At 35.6% G+C, this 16,927-nt stretch overlaps 4 protein-coding genes across 5 annotated transcripts; 3 read left to right on the top strand and 1 right to left on the bottom strand.

The window, feature by feature from the left end:
- Positions 1–5,499: 5,499 nt before the first annotated feature.
- On the bottom strand, positions 5,500–5,880 carry LOC120118931. Its single transcript, XM_039138841.1, has one exon. It carries the CDS (start codon positions 5,878–5,880, stop codon positions 5,500–5,502), a length of 381 nt encoding a protein of 126 aa, XP_038994772.1.
- A 1,231-nt stretch (positions 5,881–7,111) lies between these two features.
- On the top strand, positions 7,112–7,910 carry LOC120118929. Its single transcript, XM_039138839.1, has one exon. It carries the CDS (start codon positions 7,168–7,170, stop codon positions 7,624–7,626), a length of 459 nt encoding a protein of 152 aa, XP_038994770.1. The 5' UTR covers positions 7,112–7,167; the 3' UTR covers positions 7,627–7,910.
- Positions 7,911–10,569: 2,659 nt separating this feature from the next.
- On the top strand, positions 10,570–13,005 carry LOC120118928 (serine/arginine-rich splicing factor SR45a-like). Of its 2 annotated transcripts, XM_039138836.1 has the most exons (8): positions 10,570–10,699; positions 10,801–10,820; positions 11,157–11,285; positions 11,386–11,403; positions 11,582–11,681; positions 11,789–11,938; positions 12,505–12,574; positions 12,669–13,005. In XM_039138836.1, the coding sequence occupies exons 1-8, from the start codon at positions 10,697–10,699 to the stop codon at positions 12,842–12,844; spliced, it is 666 nt and encodes a 221-aa protein (XP_038994767.1). In that variant the 5' UTR covers positions 10,570–10,696; the 3' UTR covers positions 12,845–13,005. The 2 variants fall into 2 exon arrangements, with proteins under 2 accessions (XP_038994767.1, XP_038994768.1); XM_039138837.1 differs by lacking the exons at positions 12,505–12,574; positions 12,669–13,005 and adding an exon at positions 12,027–12,213.
- Positions 13,006–13,777: 772 nt separating this feature from the next.
- Positions 13,778–16,129, top strand: LOC120118925 (bifunctional nuclease 2-like). Its single transcript, XM_039138834.1, has 9 exons — positions 13,778–14,183; positions 14,273–14,467; positions 14,558–14,610; positions 14,709–14,765; positions 14,893–14,958; positions 15,048–15,119; positions 15,397–15,506; positions 15,590–15,681; positions 15,829–16,129. The coding sequence occupies exons 1-9, from the start codon at positions 13,919–13,921 to the stop codon at positions 15,879–15,881; spliced, it is 963 nt and encodes a 320-aa protein (XP_038994765.1). The 5' UTR covers positions 13,778–13,918; the 3' UTR covers positions 15,882–16,129.
- The last annotated feature ends 798 nt before the right edge of the window (positions 16,130–16,927 follow it).

The following is a 16,927-nucleotide window of genomic DNA, read 5'->3' as shown; positions in this document are numbered from 1 at the left end:
GAGGGAGAACTTCAGAGAGAAATTCAAATCGTGGCAGATCCAAATCCAGAAAGAGAAAATCAAGAATGGGAAAGAAAGAATATACATGTTATAATTGTGGCAAGAAGGGTCACTTTAAAAGAGATTGTCGAGCACTGAAGAAAGATACCGGCGCATAGGATTCTGCCAACGTGACAGAAGAGACAGGTGATGACATGATTCTAAGTGTCAACAGTCTAATTGAATCATGGATCTTGGATTCAGGGGCATCTTTCCACTCCACCCCATGTCGAGAAATCATGGAGAACTATTCCAGTGGTGATTTTGGGAAGGTTCATCTAGCTGATGATGAAACCTTGAAGATCGTTGGAAGATGAGATATCCGACTAAAGTTGCCAAACCAGACCACCTGGACGCTAAAAGGTGTGAGACATATTCATGGTCTCAAAAGAAATTTGATTTCTGTTGGACAGCTTGATGGAGAATGATATAACACAACCTTTTCAGGCTGTGAATGGAAGATTACCAAATGAGCACTCGTCATTGCTCGTGGTAAGAAGACTGGTACTCTCTATGTAACCTCAAACTTAGAGAATATCATTACTGTAGCAAATGCTGATGGAAAATCAAACCTATGGCACCAAAGGCTTGGTCATATAAGCGAGAAAGGGATACACTTTTGTCAAAAAGGAAGCTGTCGGATCTAAAGAATGTAGATGTCAGACTATGTGAGGATTGCATCTTTGGCAAACAAAAGAAAGTCAGCTTTGCAAAGATTGGTAAAGACACCCAAGGCTGAAAAGTTAGAGTTGGTTCATGCTGATGTATGAGGACCATCTCCAGTTCCATCTCTTGCAGGCTCATTATATTATGTCACCTTCATCAATGATTCTACAAGGAATGTGTGGGTTTATTTTCTGAAGAAGAAATCAGAAGTCTTTGATACCTTCAGAAAATGGAAGGCCATGGTGGAAAATGAGATTGGTCTGAAAGTCAAGCGGTTGAGGTCTGACAATGGAGGAGAGTACATAAATCGTAGATTCAAAGATTTCTGCGCAAACAATGGGATCAAGATGGAGACAATAGTTCCCATGACACCACAGCAGAATGGCGTAGCAGAGCACATAAACATAACTCTGAATGAACGTGCCAGAAGCATGAGGATACATGCTGGATTACCTAAATTTCTATTGGCTGAAGCTATCAACACTGCAGCTTACCTGATCAACCGTGGGCCCTCAGTTCCTTTGGATGGAAGAATACCAGAATAAGTTTGGAGCAAGAAAGAAATAAACATTTCACACTTAAGAGTGTTTGGTTGTATTTTCTTATGTACAAATAGATTCTGCTGAAAGAAGTAAACTTGATGCCAAGTCCAACAAATACATCTTTGTTGGTTATGGTGGTGATGAGTTCGGTTACCGGTTTTGGGACTATGAAAATCGGAAGATCATCAAAAGTAGAGATGTCATTTTCAATGAAAATGTGATGTACAAAGACAGGTCAACCATGGAATCAAGTAGCTCCAACACCGAAGCTGAAACAAAGGAATTTTTTGAGTTTGAGGAGATTTCTGGAAATGATTTTCAGATCACTCCTGAAGCAGTTCAAGAAGAACCAGTCACACCAGAACTGAGACGCTTCTCCAGAATTTATAAACCAACCCAAAGGTATTCTCCTTCTTTGCACTACTTGTTGTTGAGTGACAATGGTGAACCAGAGTGCTATGATGAAGCAATGCAAGTGGAGGATTCAATCAAATGGGAGTCTTCCATGAAAGATGAGATGGATTCGTTTATGTCAAATCAGACGTGGGAATTAACTGAATTACCACTAGGTAAGAAAACACTCCATAACAAGTGGATTTACAGGATCAAAGAAGAGCACGATAGGAGCAAACGCTACAAAGCAAGATTGGTTGTCAAAGGCTTTCAGCAAAAATAAGGTATTGACTACAATGAATTTTTCTCTCCAGTCGTGAAGCTATCGACAATTAGACTGGTGTTGAAAATTGTAGCTACAGAGAATTTATATCTTGAGCAGTTAGATATAAAGACAGCTTTCCTTCATGGAGATTTGGAGGAAGAAATCTATATGAGGCAGCCAGAAGGCTTCATAGAGGCAGGCAAGAAAAACCTGGCATGCAGGTTGAAGAAGAGCTTGTATGGTTTAAAACAAGCTCCTAGACAGTGGTACAAGAAGTTCGATAGCTTCATGAGTAGCAATAGTTTTACCAGATGCCAAGCAGATCATTGTTTCTACATCAAGAGGTTCGACAATAGCTTCATTATTTTATTGTTGTACGTTGATGACATGCTCGTTGCAGGCTCAGACATGCAAGAGATTATAAACTTGAAGCAAAAATTGTCGAAGCAATTTGCTATGAAGGATCTGGGCACTGCAAAGCAAATTCTTGGGATGAAGATCAAGAGAGACACAAAGTCAGGGACTTTGATATTATCACAGGCTGAGTACATCAACAAAGTACTCTCCAGGTTCAACATGCAAGATGCTAAACCAGTAAGTACACATTTAGGTGTTCATTTCAGACTCTCCAAAGAATAGTCACCAAAGACGGAGGAAGAACGTGCACACATGGTGAAGGTGCGTATGCCTCAGAAATTGGAAGTCTGATGTATGCCATGGTTTGTACCAGACCAAATATTGCTCAAGTAGTGGGAGTTGTTAGCAGGTACATGAATAATCCGGGCAAGGTACATTGGGAAGCAGTTAAATGGATCCTCAGATATTTGTGGGGCACCACAAACAAAGCACTTTGTTTCAAAGGTGGAGATACAATACTGACAGGCTATATAGATGCTGACTTAGCCGTAAATGTTGACATCAGAAGAAGCATTACAGGGTATGTCTATACTCTAGGAGGAACCGCAGTGAGTTGGGTTTCTCAACTACAGAAGATATTTGCTCTCTCCACAACTGAATTAGAATATGTCGATGTTACGGAAGCCAACAAGGAGATGGTTTGGCTCCAAAGTTTCTTGGAAGAGTTAGGCAAGAAACAAGAAAACAATGTCTTGTATTGCGATAGTTAAAGTGTTATACATCTAGCAAAGAATCCGTCTTTTCATTCCAGGACGAAGCATATACAATTGCAATATCATTTTATCCGGTCTCTTCTGGAAGATGGGATTTTGAAACTTGAAAAGATCAGTGGAGCTCAAAATCCGGCAGACATATTAACAAAGACGGTGACCACGGACAAACTGAAGTTGTGTTCAACTTCAGTTGGCATGCTAGAGTAACAAGACTAGAAAAGCTGCTGCATTGATTGAGGTGTGAAAACAAATTAAAATCAGTCTTCAAGTGAGAGATTGTTAAAAGTTCAAAGTTTGGCAACCAACTTTGAAAAAATGATTTTCAAAGTTTGGTAAATGTTTCTTTGAAAATGGTTTTCAAAGTTTGGTAAATGTTTCTTTGAAAAATGGTTTTTAAAAGTTTGGTAGATGTTTGTTGAAAAATTGTAATGGGATAATTATTATTAGTCACTGGACTTTAGGGTATTTATAAGATTAGTCTTTAACCTTCAACTATAAATACCCTAGCTCATTTAGCTTCAAAGATTATCCCAAAAATCATTTTCTTTCTCCCAATACTAGAGAGCTTTCTTGTGAGTAGTGAGTGTTTTGTAAACACTTGTAAATTTTCTCTCTTAGTAAAAGATCTGCAGCAGTCCGGAGACGTAGGCACAATTGGCTGAACTCCGTTATCAATTTTTCGGGTATTATTTTTCTGTTTTTATTTCGCATTCTCACTAATATGGTTATAGGGAAATTACTTGTTACTCATTTATTTCCCAACACCCCCCTCTCTCTCTCTATATATATATAATATGATAATATCAAACCCAAAATGGATATATATAATAACAAAAACCCATAACTAATATTGAGAAGTAGTACTAATGATAATAATTAGGTTAATACTAACAATTAACAATAATAAATAACAAAAATCAAATGGGAATTTTGACAAAATTGTGTTTTTATATTAGTAAGCACAAGGCAGTATCTGTTCAAAGATAACTCTCAACCATTTGAGATTGAAAGCTCACAACCCTAGCATTCTCAGTGTTCGGACCCGAGATATAAAAATAACAACAACAAATCTTTTACCAACAATTTTGTTGGTTAAAGGATTAGATTGATTTTTCTTTCTTTCTTTTGAATAGTTTAGGATGATTACAAAGTAATATACGTTCATAATTTCTTTTAATAATTGACAAGAAACACCCTACAAGCACAAATATAATTGCTCGAACTAAGGACCAATACACTCTTGATCACTATTTTTTTCTTTCTTGGTCACATTGAGTGTAAAATGAATACATGAGTCATATTAAAATTAAAAAAAAACATCGTATACCATCAAACCTAAAACAAATGGATATTTTTTTTAAACTTTCCCAACCTTCTTGTATACCGAAACATCTTTATTTTGCTAACATGAACCTAAAAACAATACCACATCATTTGCACGCAGAGCCGTATCTGAGTCTAGGCAGGAGGGACACCTACCCAAGACTTAGAATTTTTATAATATATTATACTTATACAAAATATAATTTTATATTAATTATAGGATTCAATTATTTTTAATATTTATTATTGTGTGTTCACTTTTTTAATATTTATTATTAGGGGTTTAATTTTATATGTTTTTTCTAATATTGTTATAAGTGTATAATTTTTTGTTAATATTTTTTTTCTAACATTTGTTACTAAAGGCTCAATTTTTTTAATACTTATTATCAGGGGCCCAATTTTTTCAATATTTATTATTAGGAGTGTAGTTTTAAAATTCAATTTCTTTTTTAATATTTATTTGTTGTTATGAGTCTAACTTTTTCAGTATTTTTTTTTATAAATGTCTAGGTTTTTCCAATAATTTTTTTTACTATGAGCATTATCCTAAAATTTACTTTTTCTTTTAATATTTGTTATTAGGGACCCATTTTTTAAATATTTTTTATTATGGAACTAACCTTAAAATTTATTTTTTCAACACAGGTTATTAGGAACAATTACTTATATAACGGCCTATAACCACAACAATGACCGTTATTCAGTGATAACGATATCGTCTAAAACTGCAATAGCTACAATTGTTATGTCCACAATATCATATGTTTTTAAAAATTTACAATCACAATACTTGTAGTGACTGCAATATCATTCGTTATGTCCACAATAGTGATAAAGGCAACGCGGTAAAAACCATAAATAAAACTATAATTTAAATCTTTTATAGGGGCCTAATTTTTTGGTTCGCCCAAGAGCTACCAAAATCTCATAGACAGACATGTGTTTGTAGGTAAAAGTAATAATGAGTAACCAATATGATAAATTAAACAAAATGCCGATATTGGTTTTCTTGTAAAAATATATCTTATATTAATCAAATAGAGTAATTAAGCTTCACATATAACATATATATCACACGTACATATAAACAAATCAACAGAAGAATCCAGAAAACTTCAATCTTCGTAAAAAAAGAAATTCAAGTTTCAGTCGTAATCTTAAGCGACTTAATCTTGAACCGATACCTAGGAGCTCTGGGAATCACCTGACTCGGCCCCAAAAACCATTGATTGGGACTATACCTGAGAGGAGGACCGTCGTCGTAAATATGACCCAAGAGTTTTCCACAACTATAGCACCTGATCTTGATTCTGTTCCGTTGAATTCCCCAGTATTCAATGGTCTCAAAAAAGGGCTTGAACTTGTTTTCTTTCACGAACTTGAACTTGCTCTCGTCGATCATGGCGAAAGAAAGGGTGTCGTGGTTCCCCGCCTCGAAGTAGAAATCCGAAGGGAACAAATGGAACGTCCTTAGGTTCAGATCGGTTCCGCACTCTCTACAGCTATAGATGTAAGCCATTTTACATCAAAATTTATAGGTTTTTGATTGAATTGGGGAACTGGGATTTTATGAAGAAATATGGATTTAACGATGGTGTTGACAAAATGACGATGGTTAAAATATGTGTTTTTTGTTTAGAAAATTTGTTTATATGGTTTGCCTAATTATACTCAATGTGTTTTCTTTTTATTTTTAATTTTCCATTTTATGACGTTCGATATATTTATACTGAAATTTTAGAATTTTTTTTTTATTATGTGTTATTTCTTTAGAAAATTTTAGGAATTTAAACATAAGAACAATGATGGTCTTGTGTATTTGAATGTGCTAAATATAATTTCTTGAACTAACATTCCATTTTTTTTATCTAATTTTTGATTTTGTGAAAATTTTAAATTATTATTTTAATTTTTAAGCCTTAATAATGAAGTTAATCCAAAAACATTGAAAATGAAGATTATTCCATTGAAAATTCCATCCTAGTAAGAGTGTTTGTTTGTTTGTTTGCTTTCTTAAAAAATATAGAACCAAATGTTATCGATAATATAAAGGTATACATCTTAAATTTATACATAAAATTTATATATGTTAAAAGAAAATCGTTAATTGACCAACGGTCAATATACTGCTGACGTTATATTTTATATGTACTTAATTACTGATATGACACATGTCATATTATCACTTTATTATATTTCGTAGGATTCAAAAACAAATGCATAGAAATCAAACATAAACAAAAGAATATATGTATCGTGATTGTTGATTATCGATGCTTAACTCAACTAGCTAAGACTCTGCAACAATCAACAACCTATGGTAATTCTTTTTCTGGGTTAAATACTTAAACTACTGTTGTTTTGGTAGTAATTAGAGGATAAAAATGGCATTCGCTTTTAAACTTATTTGCATGCATGTTGTCAGCACAGGAATTTTCAACCCCTATAAAGGAAATGTTAAATGCAACGAATGACCGGCAATGGAGCTGCTTTAAGGCATAGATTATTGAATAAAATACACGAATACGGTTAACTATCATTTTGTTCCGTTTTGATAATATTAATTTTTTATTTTAACCTAGGTTATTTCATATTGACTAATTGAACGATGCTACTACTTTCAAGGGCTTACCAGACAAACTGATCCAACCAGAAATATAAATTTTTAACGGAAATCGATCTGAGCCGAAGCTACTAGCTTTAAAACGAACAAATTCCATGGTTTCCATCTCGTGTGAACGTGACGAGGTCACAATCTCACCCCTTTTGGATCTGTTCTCCCGTTTAGGCTTGGCTAGTTTTCGAGATGGTGAAGCCTGTGAAACAGAGGAGCAAGGGTCTGTTCAGTTTCCGAGTAAACCCGCCGATAAACCTCGGCGTTAAAAAAGTTTCAGGTCGGACGGTATCCTTTATTCCCAGGGAAGCTAGAAGGCTATCCAAGGATGATAGTTTGGAGGGGTACGAGCCCGTGTCACCCCAAGTTTCATGCATAGGCCAAATCGTGATAAAGAGAAAATCGAGCGTAAGGAAACCTAAGCAAGCTTCTTCACTTCTGGCCCAAGTATTTGCGGAACATTTCAAAAGGAGGGTATTCGTCGGGAGAAAGCGCGGTTACGAATCCGATGTTCTCGATGCGTCGAAGGCTGCTCCTGCTCCTTCCCTTCAGCAGATGAGGCAATTTGGTAAGGGACGTAGTACGTTATCGGAGTTCGATTGGAGGGAATACGATGCAGAGGAGAAGGGAGTGAAAAGAAAGAAAAGGTAAATCATCAATGCAGCTGTTGTAGTTGTAGTTGAAGAGACGAGAGAAGAGACAACTCCGTCAACAGCTCATCTAGTTTGAGATAAAGATTGCAATTTAACCCGAATTCGATATTTTCTTGCCCATGTACATACTTAAAAGAACCATTATTCTAATTAACATATACTCCGATATATAGTTAAAGAAGAAGACGTTGGCCTTTGTGCGTCACCTCCCAATCCCAAGAGGAGGAGCAAGTGGTGGAAGGACGGGACCTTATCTCCCATAAATCATCATAATTAATGTTTGATTATATACACCATTGTTTCATTGATTAGTATTTAATGTATCAATTATATGTAAATTTATTTAAAATGTTATTATGAAATCCATTTATTTTTAATGATATATCACCATTTATTTCACTAATGGTGTATACTATTATATATTAATGGTGTATCTATAGTTACCCCGTATAGTTATACATATATAGCATATGGGTTAACAACATGATTCATCACTTATATTTGTGTTTTGTCCACATTTTCTCATTGATTTAAAAAAATAATAATATACGGTCACCTTCGTTTTATTAGCTTAAGGGTCAGAGTTGCCCTTGTAGTAGACCGAATTTATCAATTTAGCTTCTATCATATTTTCGCATCAAATTGGCCATTGAAGTTGTTTAATTTTATCAATGCATACCTTTGACCATGTTGACTAATGGGACCGTTAGTTTCAGCTGACGTGGACGCCAGCTGTTGCCACCAAAGATTTTTTTTGCTTACATGTAAACCTGCTAACGTGGCAATAACCCAAAAAATTCTTTTTTTACGTAACAGTTACATGGGCTGGGAAAATCCCCAATTTTCTTAATCCCTAAAAATCATGAAGGCGGTTGAGATCTCTCCAAAAATCACGATTGAGAAATAAAATCTCAAAATCACGACTGAGAAACAAAATCCCAAAAATACAATTGATAAACTCTCCCAGAAAAATCGATTGAATACTCTCCAAAAATCAAACTTCTAGCAAAAAACACACGATTGAATACATTCCGGAATCAATACATCGGGAAAAATTGAAAGCGAAGCGAGATAGAAAGTTTTAGGGTTGAATGAGCAAAGAAGAAGTGGTAAGTTTTAGGGTTTTGAGTAGTATTTCATTGTTTATGGTTTTCTTGATCTGACAAAGTTTGAAATGTTCAATTTTTTTAATCGAACACGCCAAAAACAATTTTTATCATGTTTTGGTTGATATACACTTTCACACAGTTATCCATGCACATGTGTTTTTTTTTCTTTTTGCTGCCATGGTCCTATGCTGTTGACCCAAAAAAGATCAAAAAATGACTTAGATTCCTGCCATGGTCCCCGTGTTTTTCTATTTGAAAAAAATAATTCTCTTTTCTGTTTGTTTACTAATTTAATTTGAATGGTTCTGTTATTATTAAATTGTTAATGTGGTTGTTGTATTACAGGATGGTTTTCAGGTTGTTTGACGCCGTTACACTGCCGTTAGTACGTTTGCAATATGGTCACTGAGCTTTTCAGGCGCTTGCATTTAGGTTCCCCAACTTTTAAAACTTGTAACACAGTCCTCAATTTATTATAAACCCCAAATTCCTTTTCTATCTCGAATTTCCTTTTTCGCTTCTCTTTTCTAATTTCCAGCGTAACTTTTCAGTCGGGGATGCATGAGAAATTCTAATCTAACTTTAAATTATGTGGAGGTGTTGACTTGAATAAGTGTCCATTGAGAGAAGACCCGACCAATGGACTATCTAGACCATCAATGATTCAAGGTGTAATGTTAGATACATGTCATCTCAGGTGAAACATAGATGTTCGATGAAATGCTTGTGAGAAAAAAAATGAGGTTAGAAAAACAGAGTTGACAAATACTACTAAGATGAACTAAATATCATTGTTGAAAGTCACCAACAAAGCTGTAATTATTTTTGTATAAAATGACATATAATAATTTCTTCGTTTAATCCTTGTGGTTAAAGATTTTCCAACAGATGATCAAATATAATGAAATCCCAAACAACATATTCATCTCTCAGTCTCTTTCGCTCACTTGCACTCTCGTTTGGTTTTTGTTCTTCAATTTTCCTCCATGTAAAATTGTAAACCCAAGCAATGCTTTGTCTTTCAGCTTTTTATTTACAAAGAAAAAAATGGAGGAAGAATTGTTGGAATGCAACACCGATTGCGTTTATTTCTTAGCCTCTCCCTTAATTTGGGCTATCCAGAAGTAAGCTTTTCCTCTTTCGCACTTTTCCATTTTCACCTCGCATTGTGTGTTTTTTGTTGAAATTTTTATGTTTCTGGAACTGAATGTCAATGATCTGGATATTCAGTGTTAGTTTTGAACCAAAACCATCTAATTTTCTTTCTTTTTTCTTAATAAAATTTTTTAGAACTCCTTATGAAAGATATTCAATCCATCAGAATAGAAGTGAAAGAGGGTCCTAGGCTAATTGTTTTGATCTTCTTGTTTGGTTTTTCTTTAAATCAGGGAATTGGTTGTGAGTATCGACATAGTGAAATCGTCAGCTCAATCCGAGAGACTGCTGGTACTAGTTTATTGGAATTGTATTGATCCGACCTGTGGTTTTCGGCGTCCTGTGAGCTCGTTTTATTTTTAATAAGTTCATGTTGATTATGAGACTGATATATCGTGAACGAATTGGATTTTTTACATGTTTTGGAAATTGATGATTGTGTTGCAAGTTTTAAAAATTAGGGGACCTAAATGAAAGCGCCTGAAAAGTTTAGTGACCATATTGCAAACGTACTAACGGCAGTGTAACGGCGTCAAATGGTCGGTTACGTTGAGGACCATATTGCAAACGGACTAAATGTTGAAGGACTGTATTGCAAGTTTTAAACGTTGGGGACCTAAATGAATGATTTAGAAAAATTCGTTTACCATTACTATACTTTACCCTTATTTTTATATTAAGTATTTTTATAACGAAGGCGACATTTAATTGACATTTGCATCATTCTCTGATCGCATAAACCCTAAAATTTCCCGATTCTATATCTATCTCGCGTTCAAGAGTTCCTTTTCTCTTCGTCAGAAAATGGTAATATCTTTCTCTCTTTAGTTCACACCTTCTTTGGTTTTGCCTTTTATTTTAGATGGTCTAGAATTCCTCAATTTAAATGCGTTTTTGGTATGGAGCAGGCGGATTCTCCTCGTAAAAGGTTAGCTTCTTCTCTCATCAATGTATTTTGCCTTTTGATATGTGGCTATGGTACGCATGTATTTTCCTCATTTCTTGCGAATGAGATATGGTGAAACCCTAGATTGAACAAGTCGGGATGATTTATGGATTTAATGGGCTTCATTGTGAGGGATTCAATTTCCATGTTGCAAATCATTTTCCTTTTTCTTCAAAATATGGATATATTTTATTTCTTTCAATGTGGGATTTTGATGATTGGTATTATATCGAGCTCTTCATGTTTCTTCAAAGCCTGTTAATCAGTTGTTGTTTTATCAATCTCCATCTTCATATAATATGTTGCTGTTTGTATCAGGAATTCTCATTCTCCCTCTCCATGGAGAGAACAGTCAAGGTCCAGATCTAGACCTAGGTCTAGGTCTAGGTCAAGATCCCGCTCCTGGTCGAGGCCGAGGCATAGGTCTCGATCACGTAGTCCCGGCAGGTCTGTTGCCCACCTGCTCGATTTAAATTCATATTGTGAAGTATTCCACTTCTTTTTTTAATTTATTGTGATTTGTTTTGGCTCTTTTCTCCTGATCCAGGTCAAGAAGTCGTGGCAGGTCAGTTTTGATTTGACATTGTTTTCCTCTGTGTGGTTGTGACTTGAGATGCAGTGTTTATGCTTATATCACCATATCTTGTATTATCATACTTGAATGCTGGGTTATTTATTTACCTGTTTATATTCTTTTTTTTTTGTTGTTGATAAAACTGTATATTCTTTTGGATTTGTGTTAGGGCTGAAACTGGAAATCCTGGCAACACGCTTTATGTGACTGGTCTATCTCAAAGGGTCACAGAGAAGGACGTTGAAGAGCACTTCTCCAAGGAGGGGAAGGTTGCTTTTTCTGCAATTTACTCAAAATTCTGGGGTTCTTTTTTTTCATTATTTTATTGCTACTAGCGCATCTCAATATATGATTAATGAGTTGATTCTGTTTGAAGGTGGCATCATGTTTTCTGGTCGTTGAACCTCGCACACGCATATCTCGTGGCTTTGCTTTTATTACCATGGACAGTGTTGAAGATGCCGACCGCTGCATCAAGTATCTCAACCAATCAGTTTTAGAAGGTCGATACGTAACTGTGGAGAGGGTACTCTGACTCTATCCTTGATTCTTAGAGTTTATTGTTTTGTGTGTTTATCACCTTCTTAACCTGGAGGTTTTCTGGTTATATTCAGAACAGTATTGTGTCAGCTATGTTGGCAGCAATCAAAGATGATATCATCCATCTCAACTTAAGTCAAACAAGCTTGATCAATGGCCAGCTAAAACAGCTTGAAAATACATGTGATCAACTAAATTAGCAACTAATTTGCCCAACAACTACACAACCTCAGCATTCACTTTCAACTCTCAACTAATCAACGGCCAATACAACAACTTTATAATCAGGCTGTTATGGTATATCGCGTATGGCATTTATATAATATAGGAAATACTCGTGTCGTGTCCGGATGTGTATCATGCTTGTTGTTTCCCTCTCTTTCAATGGTCATTTTCACCTTCCAGGTGATCTTCCAAATGAAGTGTTTCCCCCTTTTTCAGAGTAACATGTTAGGTTTTTGATGATATAATGTTGTAGATCCTAAACCATTTTCATGATGCTAACCCAATATTTGCCTAGTTGAATATTGAGGTGTTTTGTCTTCTTTTCAGTCACGTAGGAAACGGCCAAGGACTCCAACACCGGGGCATTATCTTGGACTGAAAAATACCAGAGACTATGGTAATTCTGAAATTTTAAATAAATTTATTTGTTAGAAAACAGGACGCAGTGATTGTGACTAATATTCGTGATGTTAATGTATTTGGGGGAAAAGGTGGTCGGGGTGACCGTGGCAGGTATCGTGGTAGTCATGACGACTATGCGTATCGTCGATCTCCAAGGCACTCACCATATCGAGGTCGTGATTATTCTCCAAGATATTCCCCTCGTGGCGGAAGATCAAGAAGGGACCGCTCGTATTCTCCACCTTACTCTCGTGGTTCTAGGTGAAGCGTTTCAGTCGGAAGCAATCTCTAAGCTTGTTATGTCTTGTTAGTGTTGATGTATTCAATAGTTTGGAGTTTGGACAGATCTTCAATGTTTGCAGCTTTTTTTTTCCCTTTATCTGTTTAGTACTTGTATTACGGTGCTCTATTAAACTTGGCTTAGGCGTTATTAAAAGACCAAAGGATCTTCAACCATGTGAGTTTTATGTGAATATTAGGAATCCGATTTCTGAACCTTGTTATTAAAATATTTCAATTTTTCACTATCTAATATTTGACATATTTAAAATTTAAGAAAGTGTTAAATTTGATAATAATAATCGTAAATTCAAAAACTATAGCCTATTCTGATATTTACACACACTAGTTATTTTGGGTGGTGGACTGAGTTTAGAGATATGGATACACTAATAAGCGGAGGACTGCCAATGATCATAGTGCTGGTGCTGCAACTTCGACCATACAAGGTCTTGTTTCTTAATAAAATTATGGGAGGATATCGTTGACTACTTTTTTTTATTTGATTCGTTTTAAGGTAAAGCAACAAATGCATCAACAAGGAAATGATCACTTAATTATAGGGTTGGTGTTAATATGATCACTATATTTTTAATTTTGGCATGATCACATAATTATTTAAATTATTTCAATATACCCCTTATCGTTAAATGTAGACGGTATAGTTGATTTAGGCCTTTGACTTATCGTTAGTCAATAATAACCACATCAGCTACGCCGCTTGTTTTTAACAGCAAGTGACTACATTGAAATCACTTAAATAATTTTGTAGTCATATTACCAAAATAAAAAATATGATGATCATATTAACAATTACCCTATAGTTAAGTGGTAATATGATTGGTATACCCCCTTAAAAAAAAAATCCTCACTCCTAACAGTTTGGCTTTCCGCGTCGAATCTTACATATTTGAAACGCATGTATGGATGTCTGGTCGGCGTTCCATCCACTTTTCTTTGCCAATTCCAACAAACTTTATTGTCCCTGTCATTGGTTACTTGTTCTTCCATATAAAACCTCCCAATCTCAAACGGTTCTCCTTCATCTCTCTCGGAGACGATGCTCGGTGCTCAGTTTTGCTCCCGTACATTCTCCACTTTCTGGGTTTTCTCAGATTCACCGGATGCTTATCACCCAACACCCTTCTTTTCTTTTCCTCCGCTTCGCTCCTCTCCCATCCGTTTACATTTCACGGCGAATCCCCGCCCTAATCCGAAACGGGCCCTCATTTCTTGCCACTCGATCCATGGTAGCTTCGGGTCTCAATTTAGCAACGAGGACGACCCAGATCATCAGTTTTTTAAAGCTTCTATTCTCGTTTCAGGTCTGACTTAAAAAAGAAACTTTTTTTCCTTGAATTGGGTGAAGAAAATTTGGGAATATGTTTAATTTTGGGGTTATGTGTTGGAACAGAAACTGTTTCGCACTACCGGATGTTAAGGCAAGGATTTGAAGAGGAAATAAAATGGCTGTCGTCTAGGAGACAGCATCCCATGTCAAGGCCTAAAATTGCTTCAATTGGGCAATCCTTTCTTAGTCGATTTCGCAGTCCAACTATTTTTCTTAAGATTTCTTGTGATGGAGATTTTTTGCTACCCATTATTGTAGGTAACATGAAAATCAACAATTTTACCATGTTATTACATTGCTGTCGTTCGTTGGATCTGTTGTTTCCTTATGATTAATCTGCTCTTGTAGGTGAATTCGCTGTTGAAAAATTAATAGCTTCCTTTTTGGGAGTTGAGAATGGGGTAATATGTTAATCTGTTGTTTTAAACATTTGATCTTATTTATAAGTTAAACATATGTCATTTGTATTCATTTCTTGACTGTGGTTTATATTTTGCAGGATTGTCCAGATCAGTTCCATCTTGTTAAACATGTTGTGGAGAGGCTTGAATACAAAGTATGGAGTTGGTTTACTTTCGTGATGGTGATCGATATTCTCGGTTGCACTAACTTTAACCTAGGAAAATTGTACATGATGCAGTGTAATATCTCTTTTCATTGATTTGTACATGTTTTTGTTCCAGGTTAAGATGGTGAGAATTACAGAAAGAGTTGTTAATACTTATTTTGCAAAGTTATATTTTACCAAGGTGGTTAAAACTTGAAAGATCGTTTTAGTTCGTTTGTTTCCTTAGAATTATAAGGCACCTGTTTCAATTGTCGGTTCTTTTGTTAACAGCCAGGGGAAAATGATGTGATAAGTGTGGATGCACGACCCTCGGATGCCATCAATGTGGCTAATAGATGCAAGGTATGTACTGGGGAATTGCTTCGTTTCTAGTCTTACTATGTCTTGATCACTACCCAGACTTGTTTTCTCTTTGTGTTTGAGATATACTGGTATAAATATCAGCTTTGAAGTTCAATAGAGACTAATTGGTTTGATTTGAGTAGGTTGGTCTAATGTTTCCAGTTTTGCAATCTCTCTCTTATTTCAATGTCAAATGGCTCCTTTTTTCAAGGTTGTGTGTATTCACTTCAACCGACTGCTTCTCTGAAGCTTCTAATTTGTGGTCTTCTGTATGCAGGCTCCTATCTATGTAAGTAAACAGATTTTCTTGGAAGATGCTATTAGAATTGGCTATGGGATGTGCAGAGTGTGTGATAGAAAGTCTACTTATGATGTATTGCTCGACAGGTTCGTTGTATATGCCTGCCTTTGGAGTTTTCTCAAAAATAGGTTGTTTTCTGTTAACTAAACGCAGGGTTTTATGCTTCCAGTGCTGCAGATGGCCCGGATTTGCTAACGGAGGAGTTGAATCTGGTGAGAAATATAGATTTAGCTGTCGATGAAGAAAGGTACAATGATGCAGGTAATAAACATAGAATATAATCTCGTAACCAAGATAAAAATTTCAGAATCTACGAAATGAATTACCAACTCACAATGCTATTTCTTTCCTTTGTTATCAAACATTGAAGATCTTAGTGTTTTACACTATAAAACGAATTTTGTGCAGCATTGTTAAGAGACAAACTAATGAAGCTACGCCACTCAAGTGATGATCAGTGACATGTTTTGGTAGCGGTAATTCGATTCGGAGTTTCATCGGCTGCTCAGTACTCAGCTATTATAGTTTACAGGGCACAGGATCTTGTTATGCCAAAGTAGTCAGCAGAGAGAACCATTAACCTGTTAACCTAGAATTTCAGTGCTAGATAAGCGTGAGTGAAATTCCTGGAATGGATGCGTAATATGTATGTATGTTTCTGGATTCATTGTATAATACTGGAAAACCTAGATTCACATATATTTGGGTTCTTCCCTTGCACACGCACACGCACACGCACACACATATATATATATATATAATAAAATATCATTGACATTCTCAAGATAAAGGAGAGATATAAAATTCATTCCATCCCTACTTTCAGAACATAGTCGATCGATGACACTCTATCTAAATGAGGAGGAAATTACAAATGTTCAACAATTTTTTTCCCAACCCTTTAATCACCATAAACCAACACATCACTTGCTGTACATCAAGCATGAACAAAAATACAACAAAATCGGATAGAACAACAGTTGCTATTTCTACAAACAGTGTGGCTGAGTGAGTGCCTAAGTAATTTTGGTCAGAGGGAGTGAGAGCGAGACATTCCTTGATTAATGGTGGTTGAATTTCTGGTTCGGCAATGCGGAGAGTGTATCACCATCTTTCCATTGGGGCACACCTTTGAATTCATGCTTTGCTTTATAACTGTACGACCCAACCCACGTGCTCGTCTTAAAGGACAATATCAGTTAACCCCGTATATATTTTTCTCACTTTGGAACTCTGGTTTAGCTATTTCTGCAAAGTACTACTGCCCAACCCATGTCCCAATTTAAAGGTCACCTTTGCCTATATAGTAGACCAAATTTATCAATTTCGCCCGTATGATAATTTCTCATTTATTTAAACCTCAAAGTTGTTTAAGTGCATCGTCCTATAATATACACCCTAAATTCAAACTTAAAACCTTAAACAATAGTAAATATTTTAAACATTAATGCAGTTGAGTAATTTCGAAAACTAAATTGATGTGAAAATATGATAAGAGCGAAAATGA

This window comes from Hibiscus syriacus, unplaced genomic scaffold (genome assembly GCF_006381635.1).
Source record: "Hibiscus syriacus cultivar Baekdansim isolate YM2019G1 unplaced genomic scaffold, ASM638163v2 tig00110330_pilon, whole genome shotgun sequence".
Lineage (NCBI taxonomy): Eukaryota > Viridiplantae > Streptophyta > Magnoliopsida > Malvales > Malvaceae > Hibiscus > Hibiscus syriacus.
This window is presented reverse-complemented; position numbering and strand designations above follow the sequence as displayed.